General features: G+C 45.7%; 1 protein-coding gene across 2 annotated transcripts in view; it reads left to right on the top strand.

Annotated features, from left to right (window-relative positions):
* Nucleotides 1-26,260, top strand: part of LOC126354819 (integrin alpha-PS2-like) — a 721,457-nt gene that overhangs the window by 556,036 nt on the left and 139,161 nt on the right. For both annotated transcript variants that reach the window (XM_050004760.1, XM_050004759.1), the window contains exon 5: nucleotides 15,351-15,412. In XM_050004760.1, coding sequence (XP_049860717.1) covers nucleotides 15,351-15,412 — 62 coding nt within the window. The remainder of the gene's footprint in view (nucleotides 1-15,350; nucleotides 15,413-26,260) is intronic.

Here is a 26,260-nt window from a genome sequence, read left to right as displayed (position 1 = left end):
TAACGGCCTTGATACGCCTGGACATTGGGTCAGACAGAGCTTGGATGGTGTGTACAGGTACAGCTGCCCATGCTGCTTCAACACGATACCACAGTTCATCAAGTGTAGTGACTGGCGTATTGTGACGAGCCAGTCGCTCGGCCACCATTGACCAGACGTTTTCAGTTGGTGAGAGATCTGGAGAATGTGCTGGCCAGGGCAGCAGTCGAATCTTTTCTGTATCCAGAAAGGCTCGTATAGGACCTGCAACATGCGGTCGTGCATTATCCTGCTGAAATGTAGGGTTTTGCAGGGATAGAATGAATGGTAGGGCCACGGATCGTAACACATCTGAAATGTAACGTCCACTGTTCAAAGTGCCGTCAATGCGAACAAAAGATGACCGAGACGTGTAACCGATGGCACCCCATACCATCACGCCGGGTGATACGCCAGTATGGCGATGACGAATACACGCTTAAAATGTGCGTCTACCACGATGTCGGCAAACACGGATGCGACCATCATGATGCTATAAACAGAACCTGGAGTCATCCGAAAAAAAGATATTTTGCCATTCGTGCACTCAGGTTCGTCGTTGAGTACACCATCGCAGGCGCTCCTGTCTGTGATGCAGCGTTAAGGGTAAACGCAGCCACGGTCTCCGAGCTGATAGTCCATGCTGCTGCAAACTTCGTCGAACTGTTCTTGCAGATGTTTGTTATCTTGCAAACGTCCCCATCTGTTGACTCAGGGATCGAGACGTGGCTACACGTTCCTTTATAGCCACGCGAATAAGATGCCTGTCAAGTCGACTGCTAGTGACACGAGGCCGTTGGGATCCATCACGGTGTTCCGTATTATCTTCCTGAAGCCACCGATTCCATATTCTGGTAAAAGTTATTGGATCTCGACCAACGCGAGCAGCAATGTCGCGATACGATAAACCGCATTCGCGACAGGCTACAACCCGACCTTTATCAAAGTCGGAAACGTGATGATACGCATTTCTCCTCCTTACACGAGGCATCACAACGTTTCACCAGGTAACGCCGGTCAAGTGCTGTTTGTGTACGAGAAATCGGTTGGAAACTTTGCTCATGTCAGCACGTTGTAGGTGTCGCCACCGGCGCCAACCTTGTGTGAATCCTCTGAAAAGCTAATCATTTGCATATCGCACTATCTTCTTTGTGCCGGTTAAATTTCGCGTCTGTAGCACGTCATCTTCGTGGTGTAGCAATTTTAATGGCCAGTAGTGTGTGTTCTCCACGTTTGAAGAGAACCGGTGATGGCAAGCAGCGCAGTGAGTGCTGCTAAGTGCACTCCGGTCGGTTCGCTCGCGGCGGCTCAAACGCACGAGATGACGCGATTGGCTGCGACGGGCAGTCGGCGCGCAGCAGATCGCCCTGCTGGCCGGCAGGCTCTGGCCGGGAGCCCCGACTGACGGTCGCCGATAGGATCTGCGGCAGTACGGCTTCATCCGCCGCCTCCCGCGGGACGCCGCCCGCTATCGCGATGATCCACTGGCCACAAATCTGGAATCGACGGCGCCGGATCGTATCAACGCGCTCGAATAAGGAAACGTGCACGCGGACGACTCTTTTGTTTCGCTGGCTGGCATACTGGTCCGGCCACCGACCGTGACCACTCGAAGATTCCTCCCGGATACCCTGCCGAGACAATACCGACGTGTCCCTCCTCCTCTACATCTTGCTTTGCTCTCCCGCAACATACAAGTCCTTCGGTAGTGCCTCCACATTGTCCTCCACACGGGAACACACAGTAAAATATATCACTGTACAGGTATGAGTTATGTTGCTGATTTTGATCTCCTAGGCGACTCCGTTTTACCATTATTTACATTAAATTTACCAGTGGAAAATATGTAAGGTCCAGGTCCACCTTCTGTCGGTTTCTCTTTTTTCATCCGTTTGCCCTTTAAAGAATGTGATATTTCAGAACCTCCAAGAGCTACTGATAAATTATTCTTTCCAGAATAAATATTTCTATCTGCAACGGAGTGTGCGTTGTTTTATTTGGAAGGTAAGAGGGAGCTACTGGCGGGAGGAAAGCAGTGACTGCCCCTGGATATCTCAGACGATAACGCCTATTTCTTTAAAGTCAGTACCGCCATTAGACTGTTTTTTTTTTATATCCAGTGTTACATTTACACGATCATGATTTCGGCTTAAAATGCCTTTATCAAGTGTTTTAACGTTATACAGTGCCGAAGATGGATAGGCCTACTGTCGTATTTAAAATACACTATTGGACACATTGTCTAGGGGTCAATGTGTCTAATAGTGTGTTTTAAATACGACAGTATGACATATTAGGCACTATATAACATTAAAACACTTGATAATGGCATTTTAAGCCGAAATCATGATCGTGTAAATGTAACACGGCATAAAAAAAACAGTCTAATGGCGGTACTGACTTTAAAGAAATACAGTCCTGGAAATGGAAAAAAGAACACATTGACACCGGTGTGTCAGACCCACCATACTTGCTCCGGACACTGCGAGAGGGCTGTACAAGCAATGATCACACGCACGGCACAGCGGACACACCAGGAACCGCGGTGTTGGCCGTCGAATGGCGCTAGCTGCGCAGCATTTGTACACCGCCGCCGTCAGTGTCAGCCAGTTTGCCGTGGCATACGGAGCTCCATTGCAGTCTTCAACACTGGTAGCATGCGCCGCGACAGCGTGGACGTGAACCGTATGTGCAGTTGACGGACTTTGAGCGAGGGCGTATAGTGGGCATGCGGGAGGCCGGGTGGGCGTACCGCCGAACTGCTCAACACGTGGGGCGTGAGGTATCCACAGTACATCGATGTTGTCGCCAGTGGTCGGCGGAAGGTGCACGTGCCCGTCGACCTGGGACCGGACCGCAACCACGCACGGATGCAAGCCAAGACCGTAGGATCCTACGCAGTGCCGTAGGGGACCGCACCGCCGCTTCCCAGCAAATTAGGGACACTGTTGCTCCTGGGGTATCGTCGAGGACCATTCGCAACCGTCTCCATGAAGCTGGGCTACGGTCCCGCACACCGTTAGGCCGTCTTCCGCTCACGCCCCAGCATCGTGCAGCCCGCCTCCAGTGGTGTCGCGACAGGCGTGAATTGAGGGACGAATGGAGACGTGTCGTCTTCAGCGATGAGAGTCGCTTCTGCCTTGGTGCCAATGATGGTCGTATGCGTGTTTGGCGCCGTGCAGGAAAGCGCCACAATCAGGACTGCATACGACCGAGGCACACAGGGCCAACACCCGGCATCATGGTGTGGGGAGCGATCTCCTACACTGGCCGTACACCTCTGGTGATCGTCGAGGGGACACTGAATAGTGCACGGTACATCCAAACCGTCATCGAACCCATCGTTCTACCATTCCTAGACCGGCAAGGGAACTTGCTGTTCCAACAGGACAATGCACGCCCGCATGTATCCCGTGCCACCCAACGTGCTCTAGAAGGTGTAAGTCAACTACCCTGGCCAGCAAGATCTCCGGATCTGTCCCCCATTGAGCATGTTTGGGACTGGATGAAGCGTCGTCTCACGCAGTCAGCACGTCCAGCACGAACGCTGGTCCAACTGAGGCGCCAGGTGGAAATGGCATGACAAGCCGTTCCACAGGACTACATCCAGCATATCTACGATCGTCTCCATCGGAGAATAGCAGCCAGCATTGCTGCGAAAGGTGGATATACACTGTACTAGTGCCGACATTGTGCATGCTCTGTTGCCTGTGTCTATGTGCCTGTGGTTCTGTCAGTGTGATCATGTGATGTATCTGACCCCAGGAATGTGTCAATAAAGTTTCCCCTTCCTGGGACAATGAATTCACGGTGTTCTTATTTCAATTTCCAGGAGTGTATATTATGACTATTATGACTGTGGTCTCACATAATGAATAAATTATTAGATAACGCCTATACTCACGGACGCTAAGGTTCTGTGTGCACACAGTTTCAATCTGCCACGAAGTTTCAAATAGATCTTTATTGCAAAAACAGTCTTTCGAAGACATTCGCTGGTTGTACACCATATTTTGGTTGCTGTCTAGACTGCTTTGAATTTTTTAAAACGAGCCGTTGCGGTACATACGGGCTACTGTAAATGACTTTATAATATTTTTATTCAGTCGCAGGACCGGGTGCAGCAAACGTCCTCCAAGATCGGTTTCGATCCTTAGGTCATTTTCAACGTTCACAACGGAACAACAGCTGCAGTGCAGCAAGTTGGTGTCTGGTGTAATCCAGCTAACAGAGGCGGTCGTGTTGTCCAGTTGTGAACGCTTGAAAATGGCCTAAGGACCAAATACGGTCGTGGCGTAATGTTGGCGCAACAAATGCTACATTCAATAAAAATATTAGTGACAGTTGAGGATGCTCTGCGTCCAACGAAAAGTGGATAAAATATCAAACCTGAAGATGCTCAGGTGACAAAAACCGATATAATTTTTAATCTATCGGCATTTCTCGTCAGTTCCCAAACATTACTAAAGGGTTCTGTTCCTCAATCGGTAAAAACAGACCCCCTAGTAGGATCACTTTGTTGTCTGTTTGTCTGTCTGTCTGTCTGTCTGTCTGTCTCCCTCTCTCTCCGTCTGTTAAAAAAGCTTTTTCTCAGGAGCAAATAGTGTAAGGTGCCATGACATGGTCACTTACACGCTAGCTTACCAACATTAGTACTAATAATAAAGGGACTGACAAGGGCATCATATCATGACTCTATTTTTCGTTGCTACGGAATCTTCTCACGAAATTCCAATCACCAACTGTCTCCTCCGAATGCGCAAATATTTTGTTGACACCAACCTACATAGGGCGGAACGATCACCACGATAAAATAAGGGAAATCAGAGCTCGTACCGAAAGATATAGGTGTTCATTCTTTCCGCGCGCTGTACGAGATTGGGATAATAGAAAAATGTGAAGGTGGTTCGATGAACCCTCTGCCAGGCACTTAAATGTGATTTGCAGAGTATCCATGTAGATGTAGATGTAGATGAAGGCATGCTTATTATGACGCCGTGGCAGAGGTCTTCCAGCAGAGCAGAAGACAGGGGGCGCGCAGCAGAAGTGGTCCCTTGAGGAACCAGCCGTCGGCTGTTGCACTCGAGATAACGGTAGCTGCCGCCTCTGTGGGGCTCTTAAGAGTGGACAGTCCTGGTCACTAAGGACGCTGGAATCAGCAAGAGCACGCACGGGGAAGAACCCTCACCTCGCACTCAAGCACTGCGCCGCGCCACTCAGAACATGCAGGACGCACGTGTTCGTGCTACGGACAGCAGTCGACAGCTAAAGTGTCTGCCTTTCGTCAACTGCTCGCTTCTATTCTTACTGGAAGAAGTCACCTACACTGATGCAGACGTTAGTTATTTGCACGTTCTGTGGATCATACGTGCTACAAATGGCTATTATATGAAATGTGTAAGGACATTTAAAAATATGACTCCTTTCCCTCTGTGAGGTGCTGACTTTTTACTCGATTTCCACTTTTTTTGTGAAGCTACTACGCATGATCCTATCTTCATTTTCATTGACCATGTGGTACAGTTTACAGGATCCAAGACGTTTTGAAAATCTTTGAAGACGGAGTCTACATGTCCACCAGCATCTACCGATTGTAAAAAACGAGATGGTATCGAAAAATTATCGAAGTACATTTCATTAAATTATTGTGACTTACTTATATCTTATTGTACACCGTCACCCTTGGCAGCGAATACACAGATTCCTACGTCTACGTTTTGAGATACATCTTGTCTTTCTGTGGTAGGGAATGTAGAATTCATTGATTTTTCTCGAATCCTCTCCAATGTATCTTCGCCCATTCAATTTGATTTCCATCTTGGAAAAGAGGGAGAAGCTACTCATAGCTAAGTTTGGTGAGTTGTCATCCTTTTGGTGTAAAACTGCAGAATAATGTAGGCTGTATGCAGTCGTACGTTGTCGTGGTGGAGTACCCACTCGTTCGTAAGCCACTTCTGTGGCCGTTTACACTTTACGCCACGCCCTCAAAGCAGGAGGGTCGATGTCTTCCTGGGCAGTATATATCATCAAGTACTTAATATTATTTTAGACCTTTTTTTGGCCAAGGTGAGGCATTCTTCGATTGTGACGATCGCTAGTTAGTTTTCAGTGTCAAAACCAAAACGCAAGTTACGTCACTTGTGGAATTGAAAGAAAATTTGAACTGTCTTGAAACAGACGTTTAAGTCTCTTGTAGACTTCCCCCCTATATTGATTTTGGTTGTCTTAAAGCAGTGGCCACAATCGCTCTCGCGATCAATATTTCTGACAGGATACGTTCAAACGTTATTCCCAAGGCGTGTTGAAGAGGTCTTGGATGTTCTTTCTACGATCTTGCAGAATCATATCCCTCACCTTGTGAACATTATCTGGTGTGAACTTAGTTGACGACCGGCTAGAACAATCGTCGTCATAGGCTAATGTTTGACCGTTTTTGAAACTCTTATACCAGTTTTAAGAGTCTATCCTAAAGCTCTCCCTCACGTCGTAAGTCTGGGTCTGATGTAAAATAAAGCGTTGTCTGTTATGTTTCTGCAGCGGTTTTCCCTACCTTAAAGCAAAACTTTATACTAGCGCGCTGCTGTGCCAAGTTAGACATCGTAAAACCGGAAACTCATGTCAACACGACAGTGGAAATATGCTCACAAATAAATAAGCAAACCGCTCTGAAGGTCATCTTATGTAATGACCATTGACGATAAAATTAAAGAGATTCAGACTTATCTCCACGGAATGCCAACATTTTTCCCGCTTCCCCATCCACGAATGTAATATGAAAAGAAGGGAATAGGCTGGTACGCTATAAACATTCCACAACACAAAATGCGTTGGCTTTCATAGTACAGATGTAAAGATTGAGGGAAAAATTGGTGTTAAGGGATAAATAACATCACCGTAACAGCCTAAAAGAAGAGTTTCTTGACAATGTTTTCGGTCAATAGGAGAAATAATAGAGAAATAATATCTGGGTTAGTTTGTGAGCATATATTTGTGTATTACAAAAAAAAGTCTCGGAAAGTAATACAAAATGGCGAGACTACAGCAATTTTCCCGAAGCGACCTGCGGCGTAAACTATAACTTGTGTTAATTTGAATCTGGAAAAAAGAAAAAAATCTATGTAATCCACATGAATGTAGCTAGTGAACCACGTTGGGGATCTTAGAAATATTTATTTTTGTGTAATTGGCAAGTGTTTGAATAAAGTCGTTCAATTTTCACCAAGAAAGGACAGTCATTTGTTAAGAAATATTGTTAAAATAATCTAACCGAAAATTCCCTACGTGGCTCAATTTGAAATGTTATTTCAAAATTGTGGTTAAATTTTCAAATAAACAGATTGAAAATTGTTGTAGTTACGCTACGTGTCGATTTGAAAAATCAAGTTTGGAGAAAAACGCGTTTGAAGTTTAGATAAGTGTTATAAACATGAACATATGAAAAAAAATCTACTTCTAGAAAACTCTTAACATTTATCTTATATCCTAGGACTGGCCTGTCATATTGTTGCGATAGCGATGGACATCATATCCAATATTTTATCATAGATCGATTGAAATATCGCTCGTGACAATTCCATGAACTCACAAAACAATTTCATCTCTCCCCCTCCAAACAGGTGCATTGTTAGGACGATTCGACGGCGGATTTCATATGCGTTCGGTCTTAACATAGTACTTGTTATAATAACTTTGGGCATTTTGGTCAAATAATAATTGTTGTAAAGCCTAAGCCTCTAGGACTTCGATCTTGCAACGCGATGTCTGCATTGCACGTTTTACATTTCACGTACGGAGAAATAACAGAGAAAACAGCAGGAAAATTTCTAATGCTATAGCTCAATCCGAAATTCACATCGAAATCCTGGTGATTGTCTTTCAGTTTCCTAGCAGAGGAATAGATTCGTTCCGCACTGTTCTCAGCCTCAAATCTGCTCTTTGAACTCTTTGATGGCATTCTGCTTCGACACGGTGTTGTATAGGATGTTTTCGTACCTCTAATGCCAGAGTACAGTTTCTTAGCACTCATCCGTACTTGAAAGACAAACCTGAGTACTATAAGATCACAAACTATCAAAAGTCAACAATTCACACAAAAATTAAGATTCGAAACGAAACAATTGTCTTTTTCGTACAGTTAGTGACGCTTGGCGAAGCCAAGCTATCGTGTTATTGTTTTGAAGTGCTTCTGTATACCCAGACACCACAGGGGGTATCGAGTTGGCCGTTTCGGGTCAGCCGATGTGCTGGAGCACGACCTCGGAATTCCATAGCACATATATATTTATTTATTCCGGGGGTTAGACTTCTTGCTTCATGTCTAAGAATGTTCAAAAGCGTCTTTTAACCCAATAAAAAAATGATTTTTTGGAAATTCTGCAGTGGTGTTACCCTTTAATTCATTCGTCGATAAAGGACCCTAAACTCAGTGGTCCTCGTCGTCTCATTCAGCAATGTGGGGCCACTGTGTTTCACTCTGTCCTTCCTTCATCAAGACTTTGTAACAACAAAACTCCGGCCGAACAGGCCGTGAAGGCCCAATGGTACCGACCGGCCGCCATGTCATGCTCACCTTTGGTCGTCACCGGATACGAATACGGAGAGAGCGGGCCGTTAGTTTTCGTGGCGGGAGCCGCTACTTCTCAGTCAAGTAGCTCCTCAACCGGCCTCACAAGGGCTGAGTGCACCCAGCTTGCCAACAGCCCTCCGCAGACCCGGACGATGACCCATCCAAGTGTTAGCCAACCCCGACAGCGCTTAACTTCGGCGGTCTGACGGGAACCGGTGTTACTACTGCGGAAACACCGTTGGCAACTTCAACGCTCTGCTACATATAAACTCAAACATGGTTCAAATGGCTCTGAGAGCTATGGGACTTAACATCTGACGTCATCAGCCCCCTACACTTAGAATTACTTAAACCTAACTAACCCAAGGACAGCACACACATCCATGTCCGAGGCAGGACTCGAACCTGCGACCGCCGCAGCAGCGTGGTTCCGGACAGCTCGACTACAACGGCCGGCAAATATAAACTCAGGACAGTCACGTACGTGAGACAGACATATGACAAACAAGCGTGAATCAGAAACACCTGCAGTTTCAGAAAATTGTAGTGAAAAGCAGGATGATCGGTGAATGGTGCAGGGACGGGCAGTTGACCCTGAACCTAGATTAATGTCGCGTACTGCGAGTAAGTACGCGAAGACATCCGCTATTGTAAAATTACTCTTCTAGTGACAAATCACTGGAAACAGTAACTACCGTAAAGTGCCTAGCAATAACCATCCGTAGGAACTTAAGGAGGAATTACCACATCAGATGGGAGGAACATCTGATGCTAGACCTTGATTCCATGGGAGAATCTTGACAAAATACAAAATATTTCTTCCACCGATTCTTGAGTATTGTCTATGCGTCTGGGACCCTTACCATGTTGAATCAATAAGAAGTAAGAAAGGAAGGAAGGTTTGGTTTGGCTCTGAGCACTATGCGACTTAACTTCTGAGGTCATCAGTAGCCTAGAACTTAGAACTAATTAAACCTAACTAACCTAAGAACATCACACATATCCATGCCCGAGGCAGGATTCGAACCTGCGACCGTAGCGGTCACTCGGTTCCAGACTATAGCGCCTAGAACCGCACAAGGTTTGGTTTAACTTACCATCGACATCGAGGTCATTATAGACGCTGGAGAATGTTACCTCTCATCATCCGTAGTGCCAGTTGTGAACTGCGGAGTAACTAGTGTTACGCTGTGGCGTTGTCTTTCTGCATGAATAACCTCTCCATCAAACACGTACTGCAGGGCGCCTATCATTGGACCAAACAGATGGAAGTGGGAAGGTGCGAGATTCATGCTGTAGGGTGGAAGACGGAGAACGGTCCAATGAAATTTTGTGAGCTCCTGTCGAATGCACAGACTTGTGTGAGGCCTTGCGTTCTTATGAAGAAGGAGAAGTTGGTTTGCATATTTGTAGCAACTAACAGGCAGAAGTCGTTTCTTCAATTTCCTGAGGGTAGCACAATAGACTTCAGAGTTGATCGTTGCAAAGTGAGGGAGATCATCAGTCAGAGCAACCCCTTGAGAGTCTCAGACGACTGGCTGTGTGTGCGTTTTTGAATCTGTTCATGGTGTAGATGTGGTGTGGTACCACTCCATGGATTGCCGTTTTGTGAAGTGATGAAACCATGTTTCATTGCCTGTGGCGATGTTCGACAAAAAACTGTCAAGATCAGCCTCGTAGAGCGCAGGCAGTTCCACTTAGACGGTCCTACGTTGGTCTTTATGGTCTTCTGTTAGGCGGCGAGGAAACAAGCCAGCTAAGTCTAGGGGTCTGATGACCTCAGATGTTTCGTCCCATAGTGCTTAGAGCCATTTGAACCATTTTTTGAAACCAGCCGGCACACACCTTTGAGTAACCCAACGGGTGTGTCAGTGCTGCCAACAGACATTTCCTGTTGTGCAGTGAGGTGTTTGATTGTGATCCAGCTATCACCTCGAATGAGAGTGTCCGCACGTTCCAACACTGAAGGGGTCGCAGCTATGGGCAGCCGATCGGCAAGCGGGAAATCGGGCAGGTTTGCGCGACCTTGTTGCAATGATGACAGACGCCTCGTCCAACCGCTCACGGTGCTTTTGTTAACTTACAGGTCTCGGCAGACATTCTGCAAGTATCTAAGAATGTCTGCGATGTTCTGGTTTTCCGTCAAAATAAAATTCAGTGAGAGCTCTCTGCTTGCAATGCATCCCCGTTACAGACATTATTTCGAAGCCTACTTACAGTTCGGCCACGTATCAGAACTTCAGGAAACTAGAGACGCTGGAGCGGGAATATTCCACGACGTCCCACAACAAATTCAGCATTTTTTCAACCAAAATTGTCCAAGAAAAGAATGTGCTGCATTACTTACGGGGCGGCCCTCGCATTTTCCTGTGTGTGCGTCCTATCCTACGACTTCATCGTAACAATGGCGGGGACGTACAGTACATAGAGCGACGCACGGTTCGGTTGTCCTCCCGCCGTTCCGTATTGACACAAAGGCGCCTCGACGGCGCCATGCCGCCGTGATAAGTGTGGGCGTCGAGTGGGATATGTCGGGCCACGAACTGCAGATGGTAATGAGACGCCGTCCCGCCCCGCGCTGTAACGAGGCGTTCTCTGATTTATGCGACTCCGCCCCTCGCCTCTTGCTGCGTAGTGCAGAAGCAGGGAGCGGGGAACACGTAGCGGGATCTCGCTACCCCATCCCCGTCGTTGAGGAAGAGCAGTGACTAGATATGTCTTCCCGCTCTCTCTCTCTCTCTCTCTCTCTCTCTCTCTCTCTCTCTCTCTCTCTCTCTCTCTCTGTGTGTGTGTGTGTGTGTGTGTGTGTGTGTGTGTGCCCTAACATCGTCAAATTCTTATTAGAGAGCACTGTAATGCGCATTTTAAAATTTATCCCGGCGAGTTTAAATGAGAGGTCACTGAAATCAGAGGTATATGCATGAATCTTACCTCATAAAGAAGATAAATTAACGGAGTTCTTAGATTACCTTAACTCGATTCACAAGGATACTCAGTTCACTCAGGAAACAGAGTATGGCTGCTATTTCTTGTAAAGTCGTGAATGATGAGATTAGTTGAAAGCATGAAAGCAGTGATTAAATTGGCTTTCTGTTTGCCTTTTTCCACTAATGAGCTGGTGATGTTAAATCTCAACTGCGGTTCTGCTGTTGTCCCGATCGCAGCCGACATCAGGCTCCATCCCGTCTAGGTGGGGTTCCAGTATTCGAATTAAGCCGGCCGCTGTGGCCGAGTGGTTCTAGGCCCTTCAGTCCGGAACTGCGCTGCTGCTGCGGTCGCAGGTTCGAATCCTGCCTCTGGCATGGATGTGTGTGATGTCCTCAGGTTAGTTAGGTTTAAGTAGTTTTAAGTTCTAGGGGACTGATGACCTCTGATATTAAGTCCCATAGTGCTTAGAGCCATTTGAAGTATTTATTCGAATTCATAATAAAGAGAGACAACAGGGGGAAGCTACAGCCAGAGGAAAGACAGACCGATGTGGTAAAGTGTTGCACTTGTAGCATTTATTGTTCGAGAAGAATGTATCAAATGAAAGATAGCCTGTTACAAGTGAATAACAGTTACTGTACGGAAATTAAGCTAAGAATCTGGCGGGAACTAGTCTTGCTGCGGAATAGTTCACAAGAACAATTAAACAGGAAACAAATTACTGTCATTCTGATGGTTTTAAATCTAAATTAAGAGAGAGTGGGCCAAGAGATAATTGAAATGCTGATAGTTATATGAATTGAGAAGAGCGGCCCATGAAGGGGAAGTTAAGATTGCAATTCCGAGCCCACGGTTCGGCACGCGTCGGAACTGTTACGATTAGCACGGTCAAACTGACTACTAACAGTACCGTAGCGAGTCGCGCAATCAGTGGCCGCTACAGATGTAGGAACCATGCACATCCGTACATAACAGTGGCAGCTTACTAGCTGACGATGATCACTAGGCGGCTCCAGCTAAGAAATGGCTTCAACTGATGGCGTCTCTTGTCACTGTTGGGTATGAAGACCCAACGGCACACTGTCTCCACCACTAAGAAAACGAACCCCGTGACCAATCTAACAGTCGTGTCTCTTGCGAATTTATTCCGGTCCGTGAAGGCAGTGCCAACCCACTGGTTGAAAGACCTGAAATAATGGGTCTTCCACGAAAATGGTTGGAGGGGTGATGGTACACATTTCTCCTCCTTACGCGAGGCATCACAACAACATTTCACCAGGCAACGCCGGTCAACAGCTGTTTGTGTATGAGAAATCGGTTGGAAAATTTCCTCATGTGAGCACGTTGTAGGTGTCGCCACCGCCGCCAACCTCGTGTAAATGCTCTGAAAAGCTAACATTTGCATATCACAGCATCTTCTTCCTGTCGGTTAAATTTCGTGACTGTAGCACGTCATGTTCATGGTGCAGCAATTTTAATCACCAGTAGTGTATTCCAGTATATCGTTCAAGACAGACAGTATCATCCGAAAATATCAGGGCAGAGTGGTTTTCCGCCCACCATCAAAGATTACAGACCTACTGGGATCAGTGAAGTACGGTCTGTTGTTAAGAACGGTGGAATTTACCAAATTGCTTGCCAGTGTGGTACGGCTAACATAGACCAGACCACGAGCACAGTAGAAGAACGCTGCACCGAGCATCAATGCTGCACTTGCCTTTTGCAGCCAAGTCTGCTATGGCTGAAAATTCATCTCCAAGGACTCTCAATGGTGTGTAATAAAAGAATAATTTTAGCCATAGTAACATCTTTTTGGGGCTTTATAACTAAAAAGATCGGCCAAAATTAGCGTAGAAGAGAATGTAATGAACCGCGATGGCGGGTACCATTTGGATAATGCGTGGACCACGTCATTTCCAGAGTACGACGAAGGTCGCGGCGAGCGCCAGCCTGAGAACAATTGAGTTCCAACTCCACCAGCGACGACGCTGCCCACGGGGTGGTGTGATCAGTGTACCACCACGCTCTAGTTGCATGTGTGGGATTCTCGCTGATTAATTACAGAGCGAGAGAAGTTCTCGTCTGCCTTCAGTGGCTCAGCCGAAGATGATTGGCAGATGCCCAGTCGAAATATCGTGGACTGTAGTAAACGACGACTGGTTGAAAGTCCGAAATTTCTTTGGGCATTGTAACGTTAGCAGCTACGTTACTGCCCATCCATTATTCCATAACTTAGAATAAAGGACTGTAGCACATATCGAACCATAACAAGTGCTGCTCAGGTACGAAGCGCTTTTCACCAATTTTTGATAAATTGAGGTTCAAAGTTCTGTGAGCCTGTTGCATGCCATATGAGAGCGACAGCGTTGTTAACGTAACCAGATAAGGCGGCAGACACTGTTGCTTATAAACCAGGGGAAACAGTAACAACTGTAAAATACCCCGAGCGGTTCTAGGCGCTTCAGTCTGGAACCGAGCGACCGCTACGGTCGCAGGTTCGAATCCTGCCTCGGGCATGGATGTGTGTGATGTCTTAGGTTAGTTAGGTTTAAGTAGTTCTAAGTTCTAGGGGACTGATGACCTCAGATGTTAAGTCCCATAGTGCTCAGAGCCATTTGAACCTTTTTTTTGTTGTAAAATACCCAGGGTATTCGTCCAACGCGTCCTAAAGTGTAACTACCACGTAAGTATAGTCGTAGGGAAAGCAGTTTCCGGCGAAGAGTCATTAGTGGAATTCCTAGGAAATAAAATGGACGTATTGACGGCGGTTGCAAGTATTTCTATTCGATGCCGCTTCAGCGACTTGCGAGTCGATGAAGATGAGATGAAATGATTAGGACGACACAAATATCCAATCCCCGAGCAAAGAAAACTGCCGATCCGGCTGGAAATCGAACACACGATGTAGAGTCATCGACAGTAATCACTTTTTTTAAAAAAAATCACGACCGAAACGAGATCCGAACCATCGATCCAGGGTTTATCAATATTGAGAGCTACCGATTTTTTCAGTTTGTCTTTTTTTCTTTCTATTTGTTTCGTCGTTGTTATTCTTCAGCAGTTATGCGCGGATATCGCATGACATCTATCAAATCCCATCTACTGAACTTTCACTTAGTTTTTTATTACAGCAGATGGCTTGATAGTTATAAGATGGTGTGACAGAGATTCCAATCTAAATCTTGCCTGTTAATATGTCGCATTGTTACCAAGACTCCGAAATATGGGAGGAAAATTTCATCTAAAAGAAACAAAATTATCGGCCTATTTCGTTAATTATGTTTGAGAGACTTTCAATGAGCTAGATGGTGCAGTGCTCAGCCACAGGGCTCGCATTTGAGAGAACGACGGTTCAAATCGCGTCCGGCCATCCAGATTTAGGTTCTCCGTGATTTCCCTAAATCACTCCACGCAAATTCCGGGATGGTTCCTTTGATGCTTCCATTTCTAGATAGATTGCAAAATATTCATTATTTTCCTTTTGAGGCAGTTAATTTCTTAATGAAAAGGTCGAGGACCTTCAAGTTACTGAGAACTGACAAAACTAGACACACTTCGGTATAAGATTATCAGTGTTGAGTCTGTATCATTTCTTTTACACTTATCATTCGTATTAATAGCGCTTGGAGCACTTCGTACTAAAAATTCTGGAGCAAATCTACGGCACTTCAGCTAACTTCCGTTGGATAGCAACGCTTTGTAGTTTAGAGTATAAATGTTCTTGGAAGCTTCTGTAATTTAATCTCAGTGACTGAGCTTTAGCATCAGGTCACTAATAATTTTCTATACATCAGGTAAAGTGTCTGTCGTCTGTTTAATCAGTACTTGTTTGTTACAGGTGAATGGGGTTACCATCGTCAAGGATACTGTCAGGCTGGCTTCAGTGCATGCTTGTCAAAGGTAAGATCGTAAAAGTCTCACATACCGCACGCAATTACTAAGTGCTGACTTACCATTTTTGAGTATTCACAATGATACTGTTCCAAAGAACAAAATATTATTATAATTAATATGTTGTACTGAAAATCGACGAACTATTCTGCAGGTGCAAAGCACACTTCCTTTCTACTGTTGCCAGCAGAGTGAAGAGGCAGCTTCATGTCCCGTAGGCTCTTCACAATGTGTCCGCTAAACGCCTTTGTCCAACGTGCGCAGACTTCTGTTCGCACCTGGCTTTCACTTCATCTACCAAATCACTGAATTAGACCAACTTCTCGTAGCAGGTGGCTTACGAAACACAGGTGCTGGGTAAAGCGACGTCTAAAAGAAAGGTGACTTGCTCCCTATAGCCACTGTCCGCCGAGCACTTCATAAAGCAAATATTCATGGGCTAGCTGCTATACCCAAACCATTAGTGACGACACATAAAACAAACAAGCATAAAACATGGGGTCAGGAGCATAAATTCTGGACCGCTGGTCAGAGGAAACACGTCATTTGGTCCGACGAGTCAACGTTTTCGTTATTACCGACATCGGGCAGGGCTTGTCTGGAGAACGCCAAAAGAAGCCTACGATCCTCATTACTTGATTCCAACGGGCTAGCTGTTGTGGCCGAGCGTTTCTAGGCGCTTCAGTCCGGAACCGCGCTGCTGCTATAGTCGCAGTTTCGAATCCTGCTTCGGGCATGGATGTGTGTGAAGTCATTAGGTTAGTTAGGTTTAAGTAGTTGTAAGTATAGGGGACTGATGACCACAAATGTGAAGTCCCATAGTGCTTAGAGCCATTTGAACCATTTTTTGAAACCAGCCAGCACACACCTTTGAGTAACCCAACGGGTGTGTCAGTGCTGCCAACAGACATTTCCTGTTGTGCAGTGAGGTGTTTGATTGTGATCCAGCTATCACCTCGAATGAGAGTGTCCGCACGTTCCAACACTGAAGGGGTCGCAGCTATGGGCAGCCGGTCGGCAAGCGGGAAGTTGGGCGGGTTTGCGCGACCTTGTTGCAATGATGACAGACGGTTAAGTGTGGCGGTGGAAGTGTGATAGTGCGTGTAGCCATACACGGTATTCTGCTAGTCCCATCATTACTCTCAAAGGACGTGTTACAGCCAACGATTATATGAACATTCTAGGTGATCAGGTGCAGCTTATGATTCAAATGTTGTTTCCCAACAACGATGCCGTATTTCAGGACCATAATGCACACATTCACCCAGTCAGGACAGGACAATCGTGGTACGAGGAGCACGTAACTGAACTGCAGCGTCTTCCCTGACCAGCACTTGAACATTATCGAACTCTTGTGGGCTGTATTGGAGACTACGGAGCAGATTTCTGCCTCCCTCGTCACTACAGGAGTTAGAAGAGGTCCTGATCGAAGAGTAACATAACATTCCTCTGGAGACTATAGAGTGGCTGGATTGAAGAGTTTTTAGCAAACAGAACACAGCATGTTGTTCTCAATAGAGAGACGTCTACAGGCGTTAAAGTAACCTCTAGCGTACCACAGGGGAGTGTTATGGGACCATTGCTTTTCACAATATATATAAATGACCTAGTAGATAGAGTCGGAAGTTCCATGCGGCTTTTCGCGGATGATGCTGTAGTACACAGAGAAGTTGCAGCATTAGAAAATTGCAGCGAAATGCAGGAAGATCTGTAGCGGATAGCACTTGGTGCAGGGAGTGGCAACTGACCCTTAACATAGACAAATGTAATGTTTTGCGAATACATAGAAAGAAGGCTCCTTTATTGTATGATTATATGATAGTGGAACAAACACTGATAGCAGTTACTTCTGTAAAATATCTGGGAGTGTGTATACGGAACGATTTGAAGTGGAATGATCATATAAAATTAATTGTTGGTAAGGCGGGTGCCAGGTTGAAAGTCCCGATGAATTTCAACCTGGCACCCGTCTTACCAACAATTAATTTTATATGATCATTTCACTTCCTTAGAAAACGTAGTCCATCAACAAAGGAGGTGGCTTGCAAAACACTCGTTCGATCTATACTTTAGTATTGCTCATCAGTGTGGGATCCCTACCAGGTCTGGTTGACAGAGGATATAGAGAAGATCCAAAGAAGAGCCAAGCGTTTCGTCACAGGATTATTTGGTAAGCGTGATAGCGTTACGGATATGTTTAGCAAACTCTAGTGGCAGACTCTGCAAGAGAGGCGCTCTGCATCGCGGTGTAGCTTGTTGACCAGGTTTCGAGAGGGTGCGTTTCTGGAAGAGGTATAGATTAAATTGCTTCCCCCTACTTATACCTCCCGAGGACATCACGAATGTAAAATTAGAGAGATTCGAGCGCGCACAGAGGCTTTCCGACAGTCGTTCTTCCCGCGAACCATACGCAAGTGGAACAGGAAAGGGAGGTAATGAAAAGAGAAGTAATGACAGTGACAAGTAAAGTCCCCTTCGCCACACACCGTTGGGTGGCTTGCGGAATATAAATGTGGATGTAGATTACATGCCAGTATTCCAAGAAGAGTCGCAGCTGTATTACTGGTAAATGGGGGTCCAAACCCTTATTGATAAACCATTCCCAGGTAACTACACGTATTAACATTATTTTGCCTATCACCTGTATGTTTTATCAAATGAATATGACGAAAAATTAGAACTCACACGGAAGTTTGGCGATAGTCGTTCTTCCCGCTCGCTATTTGTGAATGGAACAGGAGAGGTGGGGAAAGATGGTATCAGAAGTAACCTGCCCCACACGTCGTAACATAGCTTGTGGAGCCCAGATGTAGATGCAGATCGAGTATTGCCTCGCTTGCGAGCGGTACGCCGTCGGCACACGGACCGTGCTGTCGAACGTTAAACGTTGAGCGTGCCAAGTTCGACGTGCTGCTGAACGCTCAGGAACGAAGCGACTCGTGCATACGGTACGTGGGCCCCAACGTGGTAAACGCGATCGCAACGCACTCCAACGGCAGTTGAGGGATGTTTTTAGTTTGTAAATCACACTGTTTACTCAACGGGAGCACGTAAAATTCCAACGTTAGCTCTATTAAAACGCACATTTCCTCCATCTTCCACGAAAGGGAATGTGCTATGTCCAAACCATAAGGACATAGGCTTATAAAAGTTCCATTACAAACAGTGCGGTACAAATTTGGAATACTTCTCCACATAATATAATCATTATTTCATCATTCCCACATTTTAGTAAAACCCCAAGGTTTGATCACTGTTCCTACCCAGTATCAGAATCTTTGCAACATGTGAATTACGAATCGTAAAAAAAAAGGAGCAAAATATCTTTATACAAGTACCGCCAGCTGTCCTGTAAATTAAGCCAATCGAACAAAGTCACCCCTCAAAAAAGGTGAACTTATATTCACATAACATCAAATATTATAGCATGCACTTATATTAAATTAATAAGAAAGTATCAGAACCTAATAAAAACGCGAATGTTAGGAAAAAAATTTGGCAGTGTTTGGACGCGAATCTCCGCCCAAGGACGAAGTGATTGCGGAATAATGACGCTACCCATTACGCTAAACCAACTATACGCGCTATATCTGTAAACATATTAACCATTGCTAAAAAGGTTAGTCGTAGATGATTATGTTATAAATTGAATTTTAATTGTCACAAATTGTACCCAGAACAATGCGTTTTGGGTGGATCTCAGTGTGTCGCTGCCTTCAAATAGCCTACTCTCATAATACGCAAGTTACAATAATTCTTTTCCTCGAATATGATGTTTCTCATTATTTTTTTGCAACGAAATACACAATTAACAGCGGGTTTTCCAATGATTCTCAATTTGATGGTGCTCATAAACGGAATATATACGTATAGGCTTGAAATGAATGCCAATATGGCGCCTCATTATCTCTGTATTGAAGGGACACGGCGAGCGCGTGACGTAGTTGGCGTTGTGATATCTCATTGGTCCACGCTCAGACGCACGCTCAGAATATCTGACATGCCAGGTATTGCTCTGCACGTTCGGAAAGACTCCCGAACGTGCTATTCCACGCTATGACGTCAGAAAGTCGACACGTTCAACGCTCAACGTTCGGATGCACGGTCAGTGTGCCGACGGCTTTAGGTAGTTTGGATACGGAGCCGTGGTGATGGACCGCTGTACAAATTTTAGAACGAGAGGACTGAAGTTTTTAGAGGGCGGCCGCGTCGCGCCACTTAAATGTCAAAAGAAACGCGAGAAGCTAATGACAATGGGGAGCGCCCTAGACCGAGAGGCCTGAGTGCCTCGCCGCGGTCACAGTAGGAAATGAACGGGGCGCCAAGCGGGAGTTGTTGCCGATGGGAGGTTAATGTCTCGCGCCCGGCGGAGCAAAAAAGGCCAGCGAGTCCCGCCGGAATGCTTTGGCCGCGGTGCGCCGCCTAAAACAGAACAGAAGAGCCGGGGGCAGCTGACGATGGATGGCGGAGGACGAACCGGTGACCCGCGGGTACACGGCCGCCGCCGCCACCGGACAAGACAGCGCGATTTGTGGCGGGGCGCCCGATGACAATGCTCGCCAGATAAAGTCCCCCGCTCATAAATATTTACCGCCATTTCCATACGTGACGGCCGCGCCGGCGACGTCGTATACATTAGGCCGAAACCATTGTCATTTGCAAACGGCGGCGCGTTACACACCACAATGGACGACCCGCCGTGGCGCCGGGCCGAACGCGGCGCAGATATTTGGCGGCTTTTAGCGGCGCCACGCTGCAGCCTTACCCGCCTTGCGGCGCCAATGTATTAATAGCCGTGCTCTGTCTGAGGTCGCGGTCGTTCGGCCGACCGACGGAGCTGTACAGCCGTAAGAACAATTTTGGTTCCGCGAAGGACATTCCACACCACTCCAACTATTCACGTGGCTTGAAGTCACCCTGGCGTTTAACTTTTTTTTTTTTCTTTATTTATTTACACTTCTAGCGCCGCAGGAGCAAAGTGAGGAGCCAGTCTCCATGAGCATGGAACGAGTCAGTATGTGTAATTACGGCAGAGAATAATAAATCAAGTAAAATTTACACGAATCCTATGTAGACGAAAAGCTGCTGAGTATACAGGGTGTTACAGAAAGGTACGGCCAAACTTTCAGGAAACATTCCTCACACATAAAGAAAGAAAATATGTTATGTGGACATGTGTCCGGAAACGCTTACTTTCCATGTTAGAGCTCATTTTATTACTTGTCTTCAAATCACATGGATCATGGAATGGAAACACACAGCAACAGAACGTACCAGCGTGACTTCAAACGCTTTGTTACAAGAAATGTTCAAAATGTCCTCCGTTAGCGAGGATACATGCATCCACCCTCCGTCGCATGGAATCCCTAATGCGCTGATGCAGCCCTGGAGAATGACGTATTGTATCACAGCCGTCCACACTACGAGCACAAAGAGTCTCTACATTTGGTACCGGGGTTGCGTAGACAAGAGCCCCCATAAATGAAAGTCAAGAGGGTTGAGGTCAGGAGAGCGTGGAAGCCATGGAATTGGTCCGCCTCTACCAATCCATCGGTCACCGAATCTGTTGTTGAGAAGCGTACGAAAACATCGACTGAAATGTGCAAGAGCTCCATCGTGCATGTACCGCATGTTGTGTCGTACTTATAAAGACACATGTTCTAGCAGCACAGGTAGAGTATCCCGTATGAAATCATGATAACGTGCTCCATTGAGCGTAGGTGGAAGAACATGGGGCCCAATAAAGACATCACCAACAATGCCTGCCCAAACGTTCACATAAAATCTGTGTTGATGACATGATTGCACAATTACGTGCACATTCTAGTCAGCCCACACATGTTGATTGTGAAAATTTACAATTTGATCACGTTGGAATGAAGCCTCATCCGTAAAGACAACATTTGCACTGAAATGAGGATTGACACATTGTTGGATGAACCATTCGCAGAAGTGTACCCGTGGAGGCCAATCAGCTGCTGATAGTGCCTGCACACGCTGTACATGGTACGGAAACAACTGATTCTCCCGCAGCACTCTCCATAGAGTGACGTGATCAACGTTGCCTTGTACAGCAGCAACTTCTCTGACAGTGACATTAGAGTTATCGTCAACTGCACGAAGAATTGCCACGTCCATTGCAGGTGTCCTCGTCGTTCTAGGTCTTCCCCAGTCGCGAGTCATAGGCTGGAATGTTCCGTGCTCCATAACACGCCGATTAAAGGCTTCGAACGTTTTCCTGTCGGAACACCTTCGTTCTGTAAATCTGTCTCGATACAAACGTACCGCGCCACGGCTATTGACCCGTGCTAATCCATACATCAAATGGGCATCTGCCAACTCCGCATTTGTAAACATTGCGCTGACTGCAAAACCACGTTCGTGATGAACACTAACCTGCCGATGCTACGTACTGATGTGCTTGATGCTACTACTGTAGAGGAATGAGTCACATGTCAACACAAGCATCGAAGTCAACATTACCTTCCTTCAATTGGGCCAACTGGCGGTGAATCGAGGAAGTACAGTACGTACTGACGAAACTAAAATGAGCTCTAACATGTGAATTAAGCGTTCCCGGGCACATGTCCACATAACATCTTTTCTTTATTTGTGTGTGAGGGATGTTTCCTGAAAGTTTGGCCGTACCTTTTTGTAACAATCTGTAAACCGGGTGATCAAAAAGTCCGTATAAATTTGAATACTTAATAAATAACGGAATAATGTAGATAGAGAGGTAAAAATTGACACACATGCTTGGAATGACAAGGGTTTTATTAGAACCACCCCATATTGCTAGACGAGTGAAAGATCTCTTGCGCGCGTCGTTTGGTGATGATCGTGCGCTCAGCCGCCACTTTCGTCATGCTTGGCCTCCCAGGTCCCCAGACCTCTGTCCGTACGATTATTGGCTTTGGGGTTTACTGAAGTCGCAAGTGTATAGTGATCGACCGACATCTCTAGGGATGCTGAATGACAACATCCGACGCCAATGCCTTACCGTAACTCCGGACATGCTTTACAGTGCTGTTCACAACATTATTCCTCGACTACAGCTATTGTTGAGGAATGATGGTGGACATATTGAGCATTTCCTATAAAGAACATAATCTTTATTTGTCTTACTTTGTTATGCTAATTATTGCTATTTTGATAAGCGCCATCTGTAGGACTTTTTTGAACTTTTGTATTTTTTTGGCTCTAATAAAACCTCATGTCATTCCAAGCATGTGTGTCAATTTGTACCTCTCTATCTACATTATTCCGTGATTTATTCAGTTCTCAAATTTATACTGACTTTTTGATCACCCGGTATATTCTAAAACGAAAATATGACACGCCACGAAAGAACTGACCGAATGGAGAGGAAACCGGCAGGTGTGATGTACGGGTATATGCAATCAAATGATTTCAGTTTCATAAAAACTGGATGATTTATTCAAGAGGAAGAGCTTCACAAATCAAGTAAATCAATAACACATTTCATCCACATCTGGTCCTTATGCAAGCGACTGATAGAATTGTTAGATGTGCCCCTGAGGGAACACACGTGCTAGCATTTCAGCCGAGACCTCCGTGCAGGCTGCAGTATTACGTCTTTGCATATTATCGAGTGTACTTAGTATGTCCTTACAAACAGCCTCCTTCTGCTTTCCCCACAGAAAAAAAGGCTACAAGTTTTCAGGATGAAATTTTCACTCTGCAGCGGAGTGTGCGCTGATATGAAACTTCCTGGCAGATTAAAATTGTGCCGGACCGAGACTCAAACTCGGGACCTTTGGCTTTCGCGGGCAAGTGCTCTACCAACTGAGCTACCCAAGCACGTCTCACGGCCCGTCCTCACAGCTTTAGGTAGGAGACGAGGTACTGGCGGAGTTAAAGGTGTGAGGACGGGTCGTGAGTCGTGCTTGGGTAGCTCAGTTGGTAGAGCACTTGCCCGCGAAAGGCTAAGGTCCCGAGTTCGAGTCTCGGTTCAGCACACAGTTTTAATCTGACAGGAAGTTTCAAGTCTACAAGTGCCAAATCTAGGGAACGGGCCGGCTACGGTACAGGCCTCCTGCGATAATTCAACGACTTGGAAATAAATCGCGAAGACACACTGTAGCACTTCTTGCACTATGAACTGGACAGTCACCATGTTCGTACCTCATGTTCCTCCTAGCCTACATAGGAGCGTCTTCTACCATCCGTGGAATATCGTCTGTTGGCAGGCTGCGACACTTGAGCACGTTCAGTTTCCGTCACGAAAAACGGGAAAATGAGCCAATGGTTCACTGTCTCATACCACACGTTTACACTCCAAACATGCTGGTACTTTACCTGACAAAGCCAACGGGGATTGTCAGCAGACGAGTAGTTCACGTTTCGGTGGTTTATCTGGCCATGATTGGTAAATGTGAATTCACACTAAAAAAGATACGTATTGGCTGTGGAGCATTCTGTTTTAATACCCATGTACAGAAGTTGACACGACTCTCACAATCGTTTCCAAGGAGCTCTTGATGGAGAAAGATGTGATAGGGATGGAACCTTTGTCAATGGAGAATGCGTAGGGCAACTGCCTGACTGATGTCACTTTCTCTTGCTATTATGCGGGAGCTAAAGTGCGAATCAACTGCAACAGCAGCAAGAACATCTTATGTCGTCAGTTCTTTCCTTCTGTTATGTTGTCTAGGTGTTACACTACCACTTTCACTTTACTGATTGAAGAGGTTGATATATAATTGGCGACATGGTTGACGTCTATTCGAATATCTTGTCGCATACACCGTGCAAGAATGAACTGCATTCTTACTACACTCTCCATAGGCCATGAGCATGTCGGTTTTTTCTGCTTTAGTAAGTACCATCGTTCACTCACGACCTAACTGACCAGCAAGTCGCAATGCACTCAACGGCCACACAAGCACACTGTAATCATACGTAGTATCGTACCTAGTGACTACACAGGCTGAAATGCCTAAACCTTGCACAATACGATATCTCGTAAACGACTCAGAATAGAATCTTGCAAAAAACATCACTGACATTCTAAAGTTACCGTACTTTTACTCTGTTAATGTCAATAGGTATTGTTCCATTTAAAAAAGCGCAAGTTTGCACAAAAATACACTTTATACGTATTAATTCGATCTGTGTATTGACTACCAATACGAGCCCCTGACTACAAAGCCCCTCCCCGTCGGAGTTTCGAGTCCTCCCTCGGGCATGGGTGTGTGTGTTGTTGTCCTTAGCGTAAGTTAGGTTAAGTAGTGTGTAGGCTTAGGGACCGATGACCTCAGCAGTTTGGTCCCTTAAGAATTAACACACATGTGAACATGTGGACTACAAAGCCGTTCTGTGAAAATCGCACATCACTAGCACTTTCCATTTCTGCAATTTTTGCGAAGCACTTGCTTAAAGGGGTACCTTTTATTTCGTTAAGTTTTGTAGCAAGCGGTTTTGCTGAACTTCGAAGAAACTGTAGGAAAACGACAAGCGGTTTACATGCCCTCCTTCTTTATTCTGACCGTAAACAGGCACATGGCCAATTTTTGTTTGTTTGTTTGTTTGTTTGTTTGTCGAGCTTTCATGTTCATGTGATCGGACACAATACATTGTGTACACGCAATTTCGCAAAACATGTTGATGCATGTGGAGAGCACCGATTACTGGTGTTGGGACGTTAGTGCCTACTCACGACTCGCTGCGACTGAAGAACATGGGATATACACGTGGGTTGTTCTGACTCCATGTGAACGTTTTACTGTAGAAAAGCATCATGTCCACATTTCCTAGGTTTCCAGCAGGGACAAAAAACTGAATATAACCGGTATAACGTAGTCAACCTCAGATATGATGTAAGGAGAGAAGGGTAAGACTTTGTTGGTGCTGTACATGTTCCCTCGTGCAGTACATTGGATTTTCAAATTAATTTTAGGGTTGTCATGTGACTAGGGCCTCCGTCGGGCAGACCGTTCGCGGGGCGCAAGTCTTCCGATTTGACGCTACTTCGGCGACTTGCGCGTCGATGGCAATGAAATGATGATGATAATTAGGACAACAGAGCACCCAGTCCCTGAACGGAGAAAATCTCCGACCCAGCCGGGGATCGAACCCGGACCCTTAGGATTGACATTCTGTCGCGCTGACCACTCAGCTAACAGGAGCGGACAATTTTAGGGTTAAGTTACTTGTTTTAAACAACAATTTTACAAATAACGTCTTTTACTGTAGTAAGCATTGTTTGCTACATGTTTCTGGAAAATATTTGACTTTTGCGTAACTGCATTACTCAGTTATCTTCATCTACGTCACGGGATGCCAAAAAATCATCACAGGTGACGAGACTTGATGTTATAAATACGAAACCAGAAAACGACAAATTGTAGATCGGGTCTCTGGTGGTTCACTAAAACCGAAGAAGACGTGAATTTGACGCATGTGTAGAGCAATATCCCAAAGAACTACTTTCCTGGCAGTTTCACATCATTTATGAAGGTTCTGTGCGTTGTACTCAAGTAAGGCGAGGCAAAGTAGAACAACTGAAGCATTTCCAATTGTTTGCCACGTTGGCTTCACATATTCTCACACGGTCACCGGAGTTAAGCAACGCAGGGCTGGTGAGTACACTTCTGCGCAAAACTTACGGACGAAAATAACTTGCCACGTAACAAAGTTCGATGAAACTTGGACCATACACAGAAAAAACTGCTACAGTATGATTTAGAAGCTAACGGGAAGAAATACGCAGTAAGACGAACAGAAATAACACTTAGTTCAAAGATAATGTTGTTGTTGTAGTCTTCAGTCCAGAGACTGGTTTGATGCAGCTCTCCATGCTACTCTATCCTGTGCAAGCTTCTTCATTTCACACTA

This window comes from Schistocerca gregaria, chromosome 3, assembly GCF_023897955.1.
Source record: "Schistocerca gregaria isolate iqSchGreg1 chromosome 3, iqSchGreg1.2, whole genome shotgun sequence".
Taxonomy (NCBI): domain Eukaryota; kingdom Metazoa; phylum Arthropoda; class Insecta; order Orthoptera; family Acrididae; genus Schistocerca; species Schistocerca gregaria.
This window is presented reverse-complemented; position numbering and strand designations above follow the sequence as displayed.